Source organism: Loa loa (assembly GCF_000183805.2).
Source record: "Loa loa unplaced genomic scaffold supercont3.9, whole genome shotgun sequence".
NCBI lineage: Eukaryota > Metazoa > Nematoda > Chromadorea > Rhabditida > Onchocercidae > Loa > Loa loa.
This window is the reverse complement of record NW_018108189.1, coordinates 616546-637069: the sequence shown is the minus strand read 5'-3', so window position 1 is coordinate 637069 and position 20524 is coordinate 616546. Positions and strand designations below refer to the sequence as shown.

The following is a 20524-nucleotide window of genomic DNA, read 5'->3' as shown; positions in this document are numbered from 1 at the left end:
GCTAAAAATTTCAAAGCTGAATATACTTATTGAATCCTCTGTTTCACTGATGAGTGATACTCATCATATCATTACTTTGAAATTCATTAATTTGATATCCGAAGGAATCACTGATTTAATACACTATGTGTTGCTATCTTGATTGTCCTGGAAAAGTGACAAATGGAAATGACAAGAGGTATCATCCGGAAATGAAATCTTCCAAGTAATACCAGCTCGACAAGCTCATAATAATCACATTCATCCCACAGTTTTCCACTTATACACTAAAGATGATAAAACAAAAACTCCTTTCTAAAAAGGAATCCATCAGTATGACAATTGAGAAACTGTTAAGAAAATTGAAGATATATCCTTTATTATTTATTTGCACGTTAATGAATTATTGATTTATACCCACTCAATTTGCCTTACCTAACAGATGGTAATAACGATCACATAATTAACAAAGTAAAGTGACAAGCGTCGTTATACGATAAACCTAGCGGACAAAACTTCATCGTAACACAGCATTTCATAGTTCATTTAAAGGAACAACTTTAATTTACCTTTCTTCGATTATTAAAGTTAGATTTGTACTGATGAAACCACTCAATTTATCACCTGATAAGTCCAATTGGCATGACACACATACGAAGACAGAGAGAAAGGGAGAAGGGAGAGGGAGATAAAGAGAAGGAAAGAGACAGATGATGATGATGCAGTGTTTCAAATGAGTTGCATTCTGTCCTTCCAAAATTTTTAAATTTTCTGAAATAGTACTCAATTGGGAGATGACATCACACCACTGAACGAATCAATTCCATGTATCCGTGCATAGTATCGGTAGTATCAACGGAAGTTAACCAGTAATAGTATAACATTTCGGGTATATAAGGGAATTAGAATGCATTGAATGGCCCATTATGTGTAATATTTTATATTTTGAGGAAAGCATGAAGAATTAAATGGAGATCATTAAAATACACACTGATGAGAAAGGGAGATTCCATGAACTTTGAGGAAAAAGAAGAGAGTAAAATTTAAGACTAAAAGGTGACTTGGGACAAAACAGCCTCCACTGGAGGTACTACAATCTTAGTTCCATACCACTCATTACTATCCTTTCAACATCTAATTCGATCGATGTAATGACCGGTCACATGCCGTTCGCAACTTGACACTAAACCGTTTAACTAATGGTATATTACTTTTGATGAGGTGAGGGGTCGTTCTTTCAAATTAGTTACTATTTAGTTATTACCTGGGAGTGTGCCGGATTCAGGTTCTTTTCTCTTTAAATAAAGGATTGGATTACTATGGTCTTATCATTAAGGGTTGACAATTACGGATGTTTGAGACATGATAAGATCACGTCACTTAGAAAATTACATATCTCCTCGTTTGGGACTGCAGGTTTTTTGATGACTTAGTCGACGGATTCTTTTTCAGGTAAAGATGCAGACGATCAAATGTGTAGTGGTTGGAGATGGTGCTGTCGGTAAAACATGCCTTCTCATTTCGTATACTACCAACAAATTTCCCAGTGAATATGTACCCACTGTATTTGATAACTATGCAGTAAGTTAGACACTCCATTTGTTTCTCAGTTACTTATCAGTTGCCACCTCCTGTTGACAAACACTTGGACTAATCATTTAGCCATCTGCCATTCAGTCACTTATCAATATATGCTAAACATAGCCATCAATTAGATATTACTTACTTTTCAATTACCATCTTCATAATATTCATAACTTACACCTAGTTTTTACTGTTATTTGTTATTATCTACCCAGTTATCAGTCACTACTTCTTTACACTGCAATTAGTCCATATTTACCGTTTGGCATATCAGTATTCTGATTGAGTTAATCTACTGATACTTTTAATTTAATTGAAAAGTTATCTTAGCAAACTTCAATTATACTTTTTTACTAAAATTATAGACAGGTAGCGGGCATCGCTCATTAAATTTATGCAAAATGGATTCATAACTACATACAGTGATATTTGTTATGATACATATGTGATATTTATTGTAGGTGACAGTAATGATTGGAGGAGAACCATATACGCTCGGTTTGTTCGATACAGCCGGTCAAGAAGATTATGATAGATTGCGTCCTCTCTCCTATCCGCAAACAGATGTATTCTTGGTTTGCTTCTCTGTTGTTGCACCTTCATCATTCGAAAATGTGAAAGAGAAGGTTACTATTTTAACTGTTACAACTTTTTTTTCGAAGTTATTTGTTATTTCGTTGCTAGAGTTCTGTCGATTTTCATTGGATATTGCCGGAACTATCCGAATGCAATTAATGTGGTACTGGATTGAATAGCAAATTAGCGTGATGTCATATGCACTTCGATATAAAAAGAATATTTTTCAAGAAAAAGTTACCTGCAATGAAATTGTGGAGTGATTGAACCGTTTTATCTAGTTTCTATATTGCGCATCAACTACTTAAGGATTACAATTGTTGTTGTTTTTTTTTTTTTTTTTTGCTGAAAGAAAAAGAAAACACCGAAATTTCGTAAATTTCGTAACGATTCTGGAAACGCAACTGGTATATAGCGAGGTTCTTATCTGAACTCATATTTTTTTTTCCATTATAACTGGTGCATTTGAAGACATTAATTTAGAGCAATTTTGAATTATCATGGTGGGATCGATTTAGCTATTGATGTCTCCCTTGTTAGAGACTCTTCTGCTTTTTAAATTTTATTAGTTCTTATTTAAGTCGATGAAAAAAAATTGCAGTGGGTGCCGGAAATAGCACATCACTGTATGAAGACTCCGTTTCTGCTGGTTGGAACGCAGATTGACCTTCGTGATGATCCCTCCTACATCGAGAAATTGGCAAAAATCAAACAACGACCAATTACATTCGAAGTTGGGGAGAAGTTAGCGAAAGAATTGAAGGCAGTGAAATATGTCGAATGTTCAGCGCTTACACAGGTTGCCCAATTTCTTTTGAAATAGTTTTGGAAAATCTACTCGAGAAAAAGTAGAAAGTGAGAGCTACAACTTATTTCACAACGAGCCAACTCGTTCAATGGATCCATTCAAGCATGAATAATTGTGTGCCACATTAAAGTTGTAAGCAGTGACGACCTGCATTTTGGTCTGGTGACCGCTCATGTTAAAACATTAGAAATGTATACATATATATATATATACGCCTTAATATGCCTTTCTGGAGTTGCAAATTAATTTTAATTCCTTTCATCTGTATATGTCCTGTAGTGACAGAAAGAAATACAAAGGGTCCACGATTAAAAAGAAGCCCTTACTAGTAAAACAAATTCGATATTGTACATTAGTTCAATCTGTGGTTCATTTTTCACTTGTCTTTTCAAGCTTTCTTGTTCTTTTTAAAACTTTTTGATTTGTGTTACAGAAAGGCCTAAAAAATGTATTTGACGAAGCAATATTGGCAGCGCTGGAACCACCAGCACAGGAGAAAAAGAAGAAATGTACTATACTTTAACCTCATCACTTTTTTCAAACTTTGTTTGTTGGCAGTATATTTCTCGATCATGTTATATCGGTTTTTAATTTGTTAGTCATTTATCCGTAATGATTATGATAATGTCTCAAGCGATGCACATACCGCACCACCACCATCATCACCATCACCACTTCTCTCCTTTGGTTTGGTCCCTTCGCGCATATGTGCAATGTTTCCATTTATCCATACGATATACCTATAGACTGTATTCTTGTGCCACACATCTTTTGTCATACATTGCAGACAACCAAATTTCCGGGAACCTTATTAGCTTTGGGAAACTTATGGCTAGACCGATACTGTTTGAATAAGTCGAGTAATGCAAAAGGCTGTGTTATTGGAGACCACTAGAACTTCTAGTGAAATTGACTCTTACGTTGTTGCTTTGTTCCGTATTCAAAGTCCATATAAATCTCTTGCATCCCGCAAAAATATTTCATGGTACGAACAGTGAAGAATAAACATCAGGGAACCGACTCGAAGTTCCATAACTAAACTTCTCAAATAGTCCAGTCTCTGATTGAAAGAACTATTCCAGTGGGAATTCTCCTCGAAAAGAGTCTGGAGTTTGATTTGCATAGCGTTGAGAACTTAGAGTAGACCCATTGAGAGTATTAGTAGATCACCTTAGTTAGTGTGGGCAGTTTGACAAGGGTAATATTCTAATGAAAACTCTTCTGGATTTGTTATGCGTCTTGCGAAATTCTTAATATAGCATTGTCATATACCAACGATTGCATCTGCCTACATATTACCAAAGTCGCGCCGATCAGCGAGGAAATGACTTAGCTATAGAAAGATAACAAAGTTCTCAACTTTTAAAAATACTTCAACTACTTCTGCAATAAATTTCAAAAACTCAAGTCGACATTTCCTTACCCCTGATACGTTTTTCTTTCCTTATCACCAGACTCATATATAGCAGAAGTCTTCTTCTATATATTTGCAGTATTGTAACAAGCAGAGTGGAAATCAATATTAAGAGAAATAGACGTTTAGGTGTTGACAAGGTAATAAGGAAATTGTAATGTACTATACATACATAAGTAGAACTGACTGGAGCAGGTCAACAGGTTAAACACCACAACACAAACAATAATTGAAGTATAAATGCACTGACCTACAGAAAAACGAAAAACACTTGATTAAACTATGAAAGCAAGAAAGAAAGACAACAGCGACATGAATGACTACAATATAGATCTTCCCTAACCTCACATTCTCCTAGTCCCTGATCAGAATGCTTACAATAATTATGCATAAATGAATCGAATTATCACGTACAAATGAATGAAAGTACAAGTACCGACACTAAAATTTTAAAAGGACTTAAATTGAACAAAGAATAGACGTGGGCATATGCAGCGTGCCCTTCCAAAAAATACCCGCGACATTTCACGTGCAAAAAGTTCACTTACACATTTGAAAAGCAGTTTTCGTTTTGGCAAATCTTCTACTAGGGGAATAATGCACGAACTGATTTCGGCGTACTTCCGTCATTAAGATGTTTTGTCGTATATCGTAGAGCGCTTAACAACGATTCTGCCTGAAAATCGGATCATAGTAGGTGAAGGATTTAGGATTTACCAATGAATCCAATGAACTGCGACTTTATAAGTGTCCTCAAATTGGATGCATGCTCGTATTATATAAGAGGGGAGCAACATATCTTCATTCAAAGCAGAAAGTTATTCCTATCGAAAGCGTAAATTGAGTGTACGTATAAATTTAAGAAAATAAATTACAAAAAGAATATTTCTATAGTGTATGAAATCAACGATAATTTCAAATTCGCAGCTAACATTTCTTTGGGAAGTAGAAAAGTAGGTACCTCTTCATTCCTGGACTGTGTCTTGATTAGTTCTACAATCGATCGTATATCAATGGGTGATTCTTTACAAAAAGCTCCTGTATTATCAATATGATCATATAGTATAATCGCCCCAACCATAACCCTCATCGTGAAAGAACAATTTTGGTCTGAGAGTCGTTCCCAGTTCTCCTCTTTTTCTACCATAAATCGACATACCTTGAAAAGATGGCTGTCTGATAATTATCGAACCATCATTTTCTGGAATTCGATTCTTTTGCTTACCTGCACAACAGTGGCTAACGTATCTGTAGTATTAGCAATAGGAAGGTCGCCATTTTTAGCAACAAAATCAGTTGTAGCTGTAATAAGTGCAGAAAGCATTGGAGTCGGACAAGCCAAAAACAATGATATGGTATTAGCCAATTCTAACGGTATGGCAAATTGTCCGTCACTCTGAAAATGAAACATGGAATTAGAAAAGTTGACCCAATTAGTAATCTTTGGAGAAGTGAAGAGTGCTCTGTTCTAGGCTACCATCATTAAGGATTCAGAAGATGAATAGTACATTAAAGTATATAACAAACTTCTCGTGACATTGCTCGACGGTAGAAACTGAAATCGTTTTGCAGTGCTGGCGTACACATTTTGACAGCATCGAATGAAAGTGCAAAGTCAATAAGGCGAGCGAACTGTCGACAGGTTGCCTGAAGTGTGTCTAATTGTTCTGCTGGTGGCAACGGACCTGTAATTTTTGACGGCATGGATTCCATTTGTACTCATCAAGCATCTTAAATTTTGTGAAATGCGGGAGGTGACGACAGGGAGCACAACTTAGATTGATATGACCAAACGCTCACTTCAACAATGATCACTTGCAAATGATAACATCAGTGTGTTATCGAGAGAATCAGCAATTTATGGATATAACCCTCTAGTCCCAAAAAAGTGGAAAACTGTCCAGGATGTTTATGCAGTGATTTAAAAAATTTTGTTCCTCATTCAGTTTATTGCCCTTAATTCTGATGGATTTGACAAATGTATATGACCAAACGCTCATTTCAATAATGATCGCTTGCAAATGATACTGACAATTCCATTATCACTATGAGAAAAGTGAAACTGATTTCCGGGTCGTACAAAAAAGCATACCTGAACAAAGATCCCATAGCAGCAGTGGCACAATTTGTTCAATCCGCTGAGACAATTCATAGTAGGCCCTAATCTGTATCACTAACTTGGTCAGTATATCCAGCGCTCCCCGTTGAGCATCCCTGTTGTTGGGTTGCTGTATGGCGATGCGAATTTCGGCCGATGCCCCACCTGAATAATGTTTTACGTCCTCTAGCAGTACGACTGCCTGCTCCAAGATCTGGAATTCTGGCATTTAATCAACTCCAGGTGAGTCAGTTAAGGCTGAAGCTAAACCGAATTTTGAAGGAAACTCCCTCATCGGCAACATTATCATAATGTGGATAAAGAACCTAGAAGAGAGATGGAATCATTAATAAATTGTACTGATATCATCATAGTCGACAGCTGCTCTCCTGGTTGGTAATGTTTTACTTGCAAGTGCTCCGAATTATTCTCATCATCCTACCTTTTCAGCTAAAGTGCAGATCTGCAATTCAGATTCTGACGGTACAGCATGCTCGAAATCCAAAAAGACATTAACGTCAGGTAAATTGGTTCTTGAGCCATCACAGCTAGCCAGCAGCACCGAACGAACAACTTCTGCACATGAAGATCCACTTTTCATGTCATGCTACAAACTAATGACGTTTTCCATGACATGAAAAATTCCACCGGGACATAGTACTTTGATATAATAAAGTGAAAGTATGGCTGTGTACCATGAAATCCAAGCAGATATCAAACCCACATTATAGCCCAACTAACAAATGACAGTTGAAAAAGAATTAGGTAGGAAGGGTTGGTAGTTGTGATGAATACAAGAGGTGATCTGGGCTACACACCGGAAAAGCGGTACTAACAGAGCCATCAATGGTAATTACTGGTTAGCAAAGTGGAAGAGATAAATGAACAAGCGTTAGACGCCAACAAAATTTCTCAAGTAAACGCAGCATCACAGAGCAACAATTCCAACATGCGTTACGTTGAACGGACTATACACAGACCAACCAACCGCGAAATAAACTGATGTGATTGATCACTTTGTACGAAATACACCTTCAAACTCCAAAGACCAGCTTCAATTATATTGAATTGTTAGGCTGATGTTCTGGTTTAAGTATTCACTCATATGTCAGAAACGCGTGAACATTTTGTTTCAGAAGTGGTATAATTCATGAGGGAGGCATCGAAACGTCAACCTTCCTCATGCTTTTCTGTCACGCCAAAATGCAGAAAAAAGTATGATGCTATTGTTAAAGGTTATTTTGCGTCTTCTCTTTTTTTCCTTCCAAGTATCTACAGTGCCATAAGTTTTGAAAAGTTTGTAAAAAAGCTGTTTGCAAATACGGGAAACAGTTGGTAGAAATAACTCAGCTTAATTTATTTCATTATCAGTTGCCGCGATATGCGACATAAGTGTTTTACAGATGGGACGTCAAAGTGTTCATTGAATGAGAAAATTCTTGAAGTGCCTGGAAGAATCGCTTCTATTGAATTATTCAATTTCATGTGTCATGAAAGTTTGAAAATCAATTTTGATGTACTCAATAGGAATTGTTTCTTTATTGGTGGATCAAATGGGTGTAAGCTTACGTGTATTTGCCGTAATTAGTATGTTATCTTCTTATTTTCTGACAATCGGAAGGTCTTTCTTTGCTTCTCTTTCTCTTTTCATTTCTTCGTTTTATTGTTGATAAAAGTACATTGACAAAGTTTCAGTGCACACTCCCCGCACATTCCCTAGTCTTCAGCTTCGTAGGGAAAGAGTAAGTGTTAAGAATTTTAAATATTTTACTGATATAGCAGACAGCGGTGTATGGATACAAGTGTTTTCAGCTGGTAAGAGTGCATTGTTTGCGGCATTAAATATGGGTCTTGGAGGTCGAGGAAGCCAGAATGAACGTGGGAATGCAGTGAAGCAGTACATAAAAGACGGTCAGAGGTGAGCTATCAGAGCTTAATCGTGCAGCACTTTATATTTCGAACAGTAAAATCATAGGCATTTCACTTCATTTGTTTTTTTCTGCCTTTTGAAATTGTGGAATGTGGTTTGGCTGTCGTATATGGAGTCGGTTTCTGTTTGCTGTGAATGCAGGTTTCAAGACATAGTCTTTGAAATGTTTTGGGGTAGTGGGGATGCAGCTGTTGGTATTTTATTATCATTTTTTAAATCGATGAAACTTCTGGTCTCTATATCAAATTGCAGTCGTGCGAAAGTACGGATAGTGCTAACAAACCGCGGTTTCGGGAGATATCCAGGTTATGGCGATGCTATTGCTGTTGAGCGGATTATAAACTTCACTTCGTCAACATATCAACTGAAATCTCTCACTTATAAAGGAGGGCGCTGTCATGGTTCGTTCGGAGCTTATTTTAAAAATTTCAGTGCCATCTGTACAGCATACCTTATGATACACGCCTTATTCATCTCTTCGGTGTTCATCATACATTTGCCATTAGGTATTTAAATTTATATGAAATCTACGAAATCCATCAGTCCCCTTCCTTTGAAAGGTTGAAATTTTAGAAGAGGTGGTAAGTCACAAAAAGACTGATTTGGATAAACTGCTAGCAAGATTCTCCATACAACTTGACAATCCGATATTCTGGATGTCCCAAAACCGATGTCGCGAATTTTTGCAAGAATTGAAACCAGGAAAACTTTACAATGTTTGCTTTTTTCGATAGTAATAATAATGGCAGCAGGACAAAGGAGAATTCATTTAATTTTGAGGAGTTCCTTAATCCTATGTCTTTTATTAGGTTAAAGATTTAAGATCAAAGAAATGAGCTATTGAAATCCTGATCATTGGGTAATGGAATTGTGGTGCTTTTTGTTTTGGTTTTGACTCCTATTATTATTTAGTTCCTGACTATTATTTCCCTGTTAGGAAAAGTTTTAAGAAAAACTGTAGGAGGTTCAGAAACTCTTACAGTGCATCCTGTTGTGACTTTAAGAAGTCTTACCATGAATTCTTAGAAGTTAGACCCTTCTATCTTATGCATGATTGGTTATCAAGATTATGAGGTTGTTCGGTATTGCCGTTCTCAACCAGTCATTGGAAGGGAATCTATATTGATCAAAACAAACTACTCTTGATGTAAGGTAGTGTTTGTAAAACAGGAATTTCAAACTCATTGTTCCAGCAGTAGTGCCATTTGATGAAGCCAAAATTTACTGGTTAAAGCTTCATCTATCAGTTGAGATGTGGATTGTTTCAGTTCTAATTTTAAATGACACACTATATTTCAAAACTATATATAATGTTGAATTTCACTGCTTGTTTATTCTATATCATTTTCAGATGTTTATGGCTGCAACAGGATTAGATTTCTCGCGACAATGCTACAGTGAAAGTGAAACATACAGTGCTGAATCGGAAAAACTAGTGCTATCTGTTCGACAGGCTTGCTCTGACAAATTAAAGTTTGTTTCAGTTTCCTCATGTTTAAGGGATTTCTAATCTGTTGAAAATGAAGGAAAGATTCGGAAATATAACATTGTTCTAATTTGTTGCAGGGAAATCGAAAAGCTACGTGAGGACCGAAAGCGTATACAAAATATGGAACAAAATAAACAGAGTCTCTCAGAGCTGAAAACCATCCTTCGTTGGCTACCAATTAGGGATTGTCACAAGGTGAATCTTTTTTCATTCATCAATTTTGTTTTAATTACGGAAATCACAACTCCAATCGTTTTGTTCCAGGATCTCTGTAGGCATGAAAAGCTGCTGGTAAAAGCTGTCGAAGTGTATACAAAATTAAAGGAAGGATTTGCAGTAAAGGAGGTTGGTTGGACATTGGACACAGTCTATTGCGGCGGGATTTGTGGGCTATTTCGTTCCAGTAAATTTCCCTTATTTTCTGAGAATTGATTACATCACTTGCATTTCTTGTTTCAGAAAATGAAAGCAGATTGTCTTCAGAAATTTGAACAAATACAAAAAAATAAAGATGAATTGCAAGAAAAAATGAAAAATCTCCAAATCGAAGTAGGATTTCTTAATTCAATTTAATGCATATTTCGAATGTCACACCTGATCTGAAAAACTGTTGTTCCTTGTTTAGTTTCATTTGCTCTCTTTTCGTGGTGCTGCGGCATTCCTTCGGCGCACATTGTGAAAAGCATCGGTTTGAAATATACTGAATTTCTTGACTGAAAGGTTTAGAATTTCTCGCAGTTTTCGAAAATTTAATTATTGAGATCAAACTGTGTAATTATTAAAATTAAACTGTGTAATCCAGAAAGGGTCCTGGTAATGTTATGGAAGTAATGGCTAGTATGAATATAATAAGCTTTATTAGGAAGTTAGGTAGCTATAAAAAATTCATTATTTTTGCAGTTGAAAAACTTGGGGAAGGAAAAAAAGAGCAGACGTGATGAAATGTTAGACGTTGGGCAACAATTGAGCGCCGTAGAACGAAATCATAGGGTATTGGACGCGGAGATTAGTTCAATGGAGCAGCAACTGAAGGAGATCGAAGCAAAGTCCATTTCTTGTATTCAAATTATAAATCTTCTAATGTGCTTCACTGAACCTACACCAAGCTAGTTAACATTAAAACTTTCTTGAATGTGCACGCTTGAATATGTGTATTATTTTTAGGAAAAATCAAGGCATTCACTACAGTATTGTTGAAGCTGAAGCAGAACTGTTTGAATTAGAGAATCGATGTACGGCAGTGAAAGAGAAACAATATCTAGTGGAGGAAAGAAGAAAGTGTTTCGAAACAGAACTGACTAATGCGATAAAAGCCGAACGTAGCCTTGAGTAGATTTATCTCCTTTGATTTATCAAACATAATGATTTAGTTTTAATATACTCTGATTTTGCGATATTGATTGTGTAAAGAAGCTATTTTCCATATTCTAACTTTCCATATTCTATTTAGAGGAAATTTAACGCAATTATATCAGATGAAGCATATCTCTTGAAGCAAATGTATATCATTGATTTATCTGTTCATAAATATTTCAGAGCGGATATTTCTCACTGGAATGCTATGTTGCGAGAACTATGTGATGAGAGAGAGCGAATGGTGGCAATGCAACAAAATTGTCTAGCTCGTTTCGGTACATCGGTGCCTCAGATCGTTAGTTTAATCAAACAAAATGCTGCTAAATTCTCGAAAAAACCAATTGGACCTATAGGTAAATTTAGGTTCTTCACATAATAGTTGGAATTCTTGCTGTTTCCAGTAAAAGTAACGTTTCATATTCGTAAAAAGCGGAAGAAAAGACTACACTTTTCCACGTAGCTATGGTAAATGAGCAAGAATCGCAAATTTTAGAAAACTCAACCTCATAAATTCAGGTGCCTATATCCGGATAAAAGATGAATCTTGGGCATTGGCTGTAGAACATTGTTTGCGGCATTTACTTTCAGTGTGGTTGTGTGATAATGTACAGGACCGGAACATTCTGGATTCGATTCTGCAGAAATATAATATCCGCACCATGGGATACATCATCAGCAAGTACTTTTTTCTTTGTCTTGAACGCATTTCATGTTTCAAGTCGTATTTTTCATTACACACCGTGATTTTTTAGGTTTTCAGAGAGCCGATATGATATAACTTTGTTCGAACCACCATCAGAATATTTGACTGTGGCACGAATGATGACTGTGACGGATGACAATGTTTTCAATGTATTAGTTGATCAAACGCAGATGGAATCTATTCTTCTTATTGGATCCGATGGTTTAGCACGCAAATTAATGGCGCAAAATGTAGGTATTATTTTATTATAAAGTATGTATTTGCTTACCATATGGAATCATATGTGATTGTATCATGCTTTGCGTTAATATTATGGTTTGTGCTTTTTGGATTCTAAAGTTTCTTCTCTAGTTTATATACCGTGAATTCTTTCGTTGACATCCAAGTTAAATTTTATAATGCCGAAGTAACGCTAGCAGAAATATGATTGGAATTTATTATATCGAAATGACGGTGACAGAAATATGGCTGAAATTTTTATTTAGCCTCCAAAAAACGTCTGCAAAGGTTTTACCAAAAATGGCGATGAAGTGTTTGCAAAAACGGGTAATCAGGTGTATCGCTTCTATGGAAATCACCGTTATCAGAAGTCAGTCATATTGACTAGTATTGAGATAACTAATGCCAGGTAATTTTTGCACCTGTTTCTAGCGAACGATTTTTTTTTCTTGTAAGAATCTCTTAAGAGTTTATTTACGGTGAAAATTATGTTTGTCGGCCTTTGGCCGGGACATTTTGAAAGGAAGTAATCAATAAGCATTAACTTAGAAATGTGACCAACTTCATTATTGATCTCTTGTAACATTAAAGTTTTATTTCAGAATATTTGATGACCAAATAATGAAAGCGGAAGATGAATTACGAAGTAACAGAGCGTCTTTAGCAAAGGTTTTATCAACCTTCCTATTCTTCCTGAATGATATGAATGAAAGACATCGAGAAATGAGAGAATACATAAGAAAAAAACAAGCAGTTTTAAAGGCGTAAATGTACAACTGTAAAAAGTATTTTAGGTACAGAAAAATCGTCAAAAATTAGAAGCAGACATGACTAATGAGATACAACAAAGTAACCAGGAATTGCAACGCTTACGAGTCGATGAAGTACGACGACGCTATTTGCAAAAACGATTGGATACTGCACGATTTGAAGGCGGTGTTGATGGTCAAGTCATGAATTTGGTTAGGACATTTGTAGTCTCGTTATCTTTATTCATCAGAATATTTCATTGAGATGGTTCTTTTCTTTATCATAGATTGTCTTTGGTTTTCAGGTTTCAAACTTGGATCAATATAGAAGGGAAAAGGAAAAATTCATACAATCTGGGGACGTTCTGCAACAGCAGCTAACTAGATCACGTCAGCTGTTACGTGATACAGAAATAATAAGGGCCAAGAAAGCTAGAGAAATGGAGGCGAATGAAAATGAACTCAAGAAATGTGAAGTATATGCTTCTGGAAATAACTGGGATTGACGTTTTTAAGCAAAACCGATTAATTCTCGAGTTGTAAATCATACCGTTATTATTGTCTTGACAATCTTTTCTGAAGGTTGTTGGGAGACTTATCTTTCATTTCTAGGCAGATTTGGACGAATGTAGCAGTGAAGTCGATAAGATGAACGACTGTGAGAATGAATACCGTCAGAAGTTATCAAAGTTGGAAATTCATATTAGTGGTTTGGAAGAGAAAATAAAAGCGTTGAAGTGAGTAAAGCTTTCTGATTAATTGAATGAAACTTTATTATTGTACAAGTAAATCTGAATATTTGTAGCGAGAAACTGCAAAAAATTAAAGAAGAAGCTAAAGAATCGGTTACTGACGCACCTCCTGATTTTGCAAATCTACCGAATACGGCGGAAGCTGAAGAACGATGTAGAAAACTGGAATGTCGTATTCAATCTGCACAGGAGAGGTTCTTGTTTATTTTGACTTTTCCATGCTCTCTCTTCCGAACTTTTTGGCTGCATCCAGTGTATTTAAAGTCCCCAAAACTCATTGATAAAAATTTGTAAATCCATCCAAAAATGTGAAATATGAAAATAGATAATCCCAATTCTCCAGGCATCAGAATAAATAATCGATTCATGATTCCTTTTTTACCGTACAAGTTCTACTTATCTTTCTCTGATTTCTAACTTTCTTTGTCATAGTCTCATCCGGAAAGCCAAAACGGTTTTACCGGCTACTTTGTAAAAAGAATTTATCTTATTCGTACACATTAGCCATTATTTTTTTTTCCGTGCCATTATTCTTGTAATTATTTGCTATCGCCGTTTTATACTGTACAAAAAAGCTTGTATATTACCTTCTAATAAAAATAAATTTTCATATCAGACTTCGTAATACTATGGCAGTAACTGTGATAGTATTACGAAGAGTATATGAAAAAACAGGGACTTTGCACACCACAGTATATGACCACACACGTTTGTTGTAGAATTATATGGTGTGTAAAAGTTTTTCATAAAGTTCCAGTCGCCGGTGTAAAAAAAAGCTTTGGTTTTTGTGAAAATTTTTTTGTGGGCGTTACAAGGATAACAGTGACAATGTACGATTGAAAAAGAATTCTTCACATTGTCTGCTACTATTTTTTTTTCATTACAGCTTGGAAGGTACTGTAGTGTCTGAAGAAGCGTTGCGTGCTCTGCAGAATAGTTATGAACGTCTACAAAGAAAATATAACAGTGCTAGACAAGTCGTTTTGGTATGTGCTAGAATTACTTTCCAATCAACTTTTAGTTGGAAATGGTTTGCGTTAATTTTAGGGATTGAAGAATCGATTAAAATTGAGAAATGAGAAGTTTATAGAAGTGCGAAATCTAACGGCTAAGCGACTCAACGAATTATACAGTGGTCTGATGTCGATTAGGAATTTCAAAGGTTCACTGATTGTAGACCATGGAGAGCGTGCTATTTATATTATAGTGGGTTGCATGTTATAATTGTATTATGTCAAAGGGTTATTTCCGTTTTTTAGGCATGAATTTACGTATACTTTCTTTTTTTCTACTATTTTCTACTTACGTATACTTTCCTTATTTCTACTCTTTTCTTCTTTATTTCTACTGACATTTACATCACATTTATAATTAAAAATGACTTGTGCATTGTTGTGTCGTTTAGGCGGGAACTCAGAAAAATCAAGAAATTGACCAGGTCGCTCTCCTTGAACATTATCGAGGAAAGGGCAATTTGCAGGATTTGAGAGGTCTCATTTTACCCTGAGTTTTACTTATGTCATTGTGTGTTGTATGGGGATAACAGATACATAATAAACATTCTCTCGCTGTTTATATTATATATATATATAAACGATGAAGGCTCATATTTCTCATTCCGAAAATTCAGGTTTTATTTATGTCAAATCGTACAACACGCAATGATTTAATACTTTTTAGAAAGAAACGTGTCCTTGAGTAGTATATTTTTTTCTGAATGTATAGTATTCAATGCAGGATTGTCTGGTGGTGAACGGACTTATACCTCCGCTTGTTTCGTTATGGCTTTATGGCAGGCTATGGAAACTCCCATCCGGTACTTTTTGTGATTAATAACTAATTTTATGAAACAAAGTATAACTTGAATGCAAGTATTTGAGATCCGGAACTAGCTTATTTTTCAGTTGCATGGATGAGTTTGACGTATTCTTAGACTTGAACAACCGGAAAATTGTGATGGAACTCTTCGCAGATCTCGCTACTCGTCAATACCCATCCCACCAGTTTATTTTCTTCACTCCTCAAGGAGTTGCCGATTTTGCTCATCGTGATCGTGTACAGCTCTTCGAAATGCCGAAAATCAGAAGGTGAAAAAAGACTGAAGTTGTGAGTGTTGCTTGTGATTATATACAAAGCAGGCTTTTATACTCAATATTTCATGATCTCATTCTCGGGAAAGTTCATTTTTTGTATCAGTGAATTTATGTTTTTGTGTCATTTCGGAGTGATGTTAAATAGTGCAAGGAATTAATGCAACTTTTACCTATTATTAGTTTTTACCGCGATGAGTTACTACCCATTATAAAAGTAATTGCATCAAAAAATAAAGCATAATTTTATTGTGTGGTGCCTTCCATCCTTCCATTCCCAATGATCTCAAGTTTCATAATTGCTTAGTGAATTACACTCATGCTATGAATTACATCATCATTTTTGGTTTGTGTTTTGAGTTATATGTATTTTGTTTGGAGAAAATCCCGTTTTCAAGTCGGTAAAATTTTGCGTACTTTTTTGAAAATTTATTGAAAATGGTAGAAAGACCAAGTATTTTTTTGAATGAATTGGAAATGTGCTCAGGCTTACTACACTTCGATTGTTCTCATTGATTTTGTTTATTTTTTTTCTCTGAATTGATGTTTCCGTAAATTATATGGCTGCATATGGAAGTCAGAAATATATAAAATTATTTAGTTCCAAATGATTGAATTATTGCCTAATATGATACAGTATTAATCTTCTAGTGAACATTCTTCTTGTTTGCCATCAGAGAAACGGCAATATGGTCGGATTAGTATAGAACTTATGGCTCTTTATAGGATCGTGTTATGGATTCATCTTTCGGAAGTTCACAAAAGTAGGACACGAAGCATCGCATAGCTATGTTATCGGTATACCGTGCGACAGTCATCGGTGATACCATATACCTTATATACCTTTTTTTTCTCGGTTACCGTAATCTATGATTCCGCAGAAGATGATTGACTAATATTCTCATTCAGCTTTAGCAGTTGCTGGATTTGCAATGATACATGTAATATATTCCAGTTCTATTTTAAGATTAATGAGTTGTGTGTTGATCATAACCATTGATTATAAGTGTATTAAGCTGGAGGTTATTGGCTTAATCTAAGAACGGTGAGAACTGAGAAAGTCTTGATTTCGAATGAAGACCCTAATTTGAGTTACTGTTCAGCAGAACGCGATGCTAACGTTTTTTGACATGGGTAAAAGTTTAGATGTCGATCGAAATCAAAATTAAATTGTAACATCAAAGGGTGCTTGTTGTTTGAGTTGATCGTCATGCTCATCGTGATATAATTGGAGTGAATGATGATGCCAGTGTCAAAACATGGTAAGATCATATTCCAAGATGTATTTTCATTGCCCTAATGCGGAACTGTAACTATGAGTGCATATCTTTTGGCCCATTGCAATATATCTATCTCATTGAACAAATCTCAATTAATACGTTGTGAACTATTCACGATGTAAAATACGACTATTTGATTCACATTTGAAATTTTAATTGAATTATTTAATTCAGCGGTGAACTTAACTTCTTGCTAGGCATTACAATGATTTATCGGTGCTGTATCTTTCGTTCAGAGTCAATTCTTCCACTTCAAATAATCCTTTAATTTATTAGTTAATGTAAACGAAGTTGTTATTTACCTGATTGTTTTTTCAGTATTATGTTATGAAATAACATCGAATTGTGGCACATTGTTAGAAGTAATATAACTGCAGTGTTCTTTCCATCTAATCAGTACGAACTGTGATCATGCACAATATTTTTGTCCACTCATTTCATTCTTCACTTATTTCATTGTTTAATATATTTTATTCCATTCAATTTTGCAATTGACAAGAGTCTGATTGTTTAACTGTAGGAGTGACATAGTTATTTGATTGGAAGTGAAATGTTATGCAGGAATTTATTGGAGTGATTAGTGAAGATTTGATCTTGTTCTCTTTCTAGCATTCATTTCGAGACGCTTGTCGATAGTTTCGATATTCTCCTTTTTTTATTTATTAAAGAGTTGAAATTTTTTTCTTTCTTTTGCGGTAATAGTTACAGTTAGTTTTCAGGCAGTTAACTGTTCGTAATTTGTTGAATTAATTTGCGAGTTTGATAGACTTGTAGTCGTGCAAACTGATTGATATACCATGGATGCATCAACTAGAAGTCATATGACCTTGAATACTCTTGAAAAAGGTGAACATCTTCTAAAAAAATCATTTAACTTTGTGAGCTTAAATCTTGAGAACCTAGTATTTGAATAACTTTGTGAGTTTAAATCTTGAGAACTTGGTATATGAATCACATAAGGGTGATAGCGCAGTAAAAAAAATTTTGAAATCCGATGTCGTGCAATATTGTGGAATAGATTGTTCCCTTCAGGGTTGCGCTCACGCACACTACATGAGAAGATGGCTACGATTGTCAACATGACGACATTTCTACGCGAGAATCCATTCCCTTTCTTCGTCAATGCCGCTGTACTCCGGCTTTGTGAGGCATTTCGTGATGAGTGAGTGGGTTTTCAAATGGTCAGCATCGGGATGGTTGTCATCTTAATTTTTGATTTCATAATATGGATCCTATCACTAAAAAGTTCACTGAAGAGGGTTTTTTGTTTTGTTCTGTTTTTGTTTTTAAGGCGAACGCTGCCATTACATCAGTTTTTCAGTTTTCTGATTAAATATTGAACTCATATCAGAAAGCATGATTCAGATGCAATGAGCTACGCTTGTGTATTGTGCGAGTAATGGGTGAATGTTCTACTGAACTGAGGCTTGTTTTCTCGAATGATGAAGTTGCTCGGCGCGTTCTTAAAGTATCCCATTCAAATGACCCACTTGCTCGTTCGCTTACGCTCCAAATATTAGCCAAGTTGGCTTCTGTTGTGGCGGAGAATAAGCAGGTATGATGCAGAAATAGGGGATATTTTAAGAACAGCAAAAATCTTTTATCTGATTTTTTCTCTTATGAAAATTTTTTATGCCATACATGGATTGTAATTTAGGTGCATCATTTGATAGTTACGAGTATCGATTCTGAGGAAGCGCAGGAACGGTTAGCAGCTACTGTGGCGACTGAAGCATTTGTTGGCGTTTCTAGGTTGTATTTCGCATCTATATTCTTTATAAGGAAGATTTTTTACTTAAAAAAAAAGATTTTTTTGCCTTTTTTACTTTTGGAAGACTTGAAAATTCCGTCGAAATTTTAGAAAGAATTCCTAAAAATTCTCAGTATATCGGAAACTATTTCATGATTTTTTTAATCTTCAGGTCCTTTTCGCAAACAGTATTTGAAAAACTCTGTGTCACATTTTTATCTCCCCTTGTTTCGCCGACGACGAAGATAGGTTTGGTTGGTGTATTCGCTAACATGCAAGCTGATGTAGAAATCATCATGAAAGTATTTGCACTGGGTGAACGGATACTGAATGAGGCGTACAATCAACAATTGATACTGGCACTTATCAAATCACTTACTACATTAGCCGTTTCCTGTAAATTCGCCGTCTCTGAATTGGTAATGATATAAATAAAACTTTATTTTTAGTTTAAAAGATTTTGATTTGTTTGGAAAGATGCATTCCATAAAAATTGTTGTATTCTATATTTTCATTTTCATATTTTCAGTTAACTTTATTGATAGAAAAGCTAAAGATATCCAAAGAAAATCGGACTCTTTGTGTTGCCATTCTGTGCAATATTAAACGCTTATCAACAGCCGCACATATGCTGACGGAATCTCATATGCATGTTAGTTTTATTAATTTTTAAAAAGCTATAAACACTGTTTCTCCTGCTTTTATGATTCAAATGTCAAGTACAAATGTTAAGTTTCATTTCTTTTACGGTTCAGCCACGAGCATGGTTTTTTTAAAATAATTTAACATAATGTATGACTTTACGTTAGGACCTATTGGGTTTTGGGGATACGTTAACAGATGACTCGATGCGCGTTTATTGGTTGGTAACTCTTGTTCGTTTCACATCGCAAAATATCCATAAAATCACTGCAACGCTTTCAGGTATTTTATTCTGAGTGCTGTGTTACTCATCGAAAATTTTGTTAGCTACATGTTAACCAATTAACGATTTCAATTTTAAGGCGACGGTGAGTTAACAGTAGAGGGTAAACAACATCATTTTGCAGATAATATAGCGCATTGGACGTACCTTTTATCGAGTAAAAATGCTGATGTTCGACTTGCAGCTCTGCATTTGTATGTCAATATATACAAATATAGTCAGGACCTGAATATTGTATTATCCTTGAAAAGTTCCTTTATTATATCACTGCCGATTATAAAACCTCAAGATTCCGAGAAAGTAAACTTAAATTTTGAAATTAAGCCATATGTGCGGTCAGTGATTTGACAAGTTTTGTGTCATCCGAAAAGCAAATCAATCAGTTAGAAATAATTCATGTCTTCCTTCATTTTCACGAGCAGTTTTACTGATTTGGAAAACTAAAATGTCCGTCAAGTTTTTAGTTTATTATATAATCATCAATATATTATAATATTCAGTTTTATCGTCTGTTAACTGCCTTCATATGTGACGAAAGTTGTCCACGTGAAACTGTAGATGCTGTAGTAGATGCTCTCTTAACCATAGCACTGCCGAATTTTTCGGCATTACACGTGTTGCAATTCTTAGTAGCAGCTGCTGAGACTCACTCATATCTCTATTCACGTCTTCGTGCTTGGTCAATATCGAAACTGAATGAAAATACAAATTTAACGAAATTGACCGTAAGTTGTAATTGCATTTTGACTCAGCAGTATTATTTTGAATCTGTTGAAGCTAATTATAATAATTCGGAAATTTTTCNGTTTTATAAACAAGCAG

The 20524-nt window shown here is 35.3% G+C and overlaps 4 protein-coding genes across 4 annotated transcripts in view; 3 read left to right on the top strand and 1 right to left on the bottom strand.

Moving 5' to 3' along the window:
- The first annotated feature begins 1425 nt into the window (after nucleotides 1–1425).
- LOAG_05476 (cell division control protein 42) lies at nucleotides 1426–3989 on the top strand. The gene is made up of 4 exons (XM_003141013.2): nucleotides 1426–1560; nucleotides 2025–2189; nucleotides 2741–2938; nucleotides 3381–3989. The coding sequence occupies exons 1-4, from the start codon at nucleotides 1438–1440 to the stop codon at nucleotides 3468–3470; spliced, it is 576 nt and encodes a 191-aa protein (XP_003141061.1). The 5' UTR covers nucleotides 1426–1437; the 3' UTR covers nucleotides 3471–3989.
- A 445-nt stretch (nucleotides 3990–4434) lies between these two features.
- On the bottom strand, nucleotides 4435–7072 carry LOAG_05475 (zinc finger protein). Its single transcript, XM_003141012.2, has 6 exons — nucleotides 6902–7072; nucleotides 6454–6673; nucleotides 5889–6046; nucleotides 5587–5757; nucleotides 5323–5520; nucleotides 4435–5037 (listed from the first exon to the last, which is right to left on the bottom strand). Exons 1-6 carry the CDS (start codon nucleotides 7058–7060, stop codon nucleotides 4948–4950), a joined length of 996 nt encoding a protein of 331 aa, XP_003141060.1. The 5' UTR covers nucleotides 7061–7072; the 3' UTR covers nucleotides 4435–4947.
- Nucleotides 7073–7588: 516 nt separating this feature from the next.
- Nucleotides 7589–16224, top strand: LOAG_05474 (hypothetical protein). Its single transcript, XM_020446867.1, has 25 exons — nucleotides 7589–7694; nucleotides 7863–8018; nucleotides 8272–8377; nucleotides 8642–8790; nucleotides 8963–9105; nucleotides 9741–9862; nucleotides 9956–10073; nucleotides 10143–10223; nucleotides 10338–10427; nucleotides 10779–10924; nucleotides 11043–11207; nucleotides 11415–11587; nucleotides 11751–11913; nucleotides 11987–12167; nucleotides 12423–12565; nucleotides 12759–12825; nucleotides 12951–13118; nucleotides 13211–13381; nucleotides 13518–13642; nucleotides 13711–13851; nucleotides 14544–14643; nucleotides 14705–14863; nucleotides 15063–15147; nucleotides 15395–15473; nucleotides 15562–16224. Exons 1-25 carry the CDS (start codon nucleotides 7610–7612, stop codon nucleotides 15746–15748), a joined length of 3303 nt encoding a protein of 1100 aa, XP_020302840.1. The 5' UTR covers nucleotides 7589–7609; the 3' UTR covers nucleotides 15749–16224.
- A 1600-nt stretch (nucleotides 16225–17824) lies between these two features.
- The window catches only part of LOAG_16605 (hypothetical protein), a gene marked incomplete at both ends in the record, with an annotated part of 6300 nt that continues 3600 nt past the window's right edge, over nucleotides 17825–20524 (top strand). The window contains 9 exons of the mRNA XM_020449256.1: nucleotides 17825–17873; nucleotides 18060–18189; nucleotides 18393–18582; nucleotides 18685–18779; nucleotides 18950–19196; nucleotides 19307–19429; nucleotides 19587–19701; nucleotides 19827–20002; nucleotides 20203–20427. Coding sequence (XP_020307275.1) covers nucleotides 17825–17873; nucleotides 18060–18189; nucleotides 18393–18582; nucleotides 18685–18779; nucleotides 18950–19196; nucleotides 19307–19429; nucleotides 19587–19701; nucleotides 19827–20002; nucleotides 20203–20427 — 1350 coding nt within the window. The remainder of the gene's footprint in view (nucleotides 17874–18059; nucleotides 18190–18392; nucleotides 18583–18684; nucleotides 18780–18949; nucleotides 19197–19306; nucleotides 19430–19586; nucleotides 19702–19826; nucleotides 20003–20202; nucleotides 20428–20524) is intronic.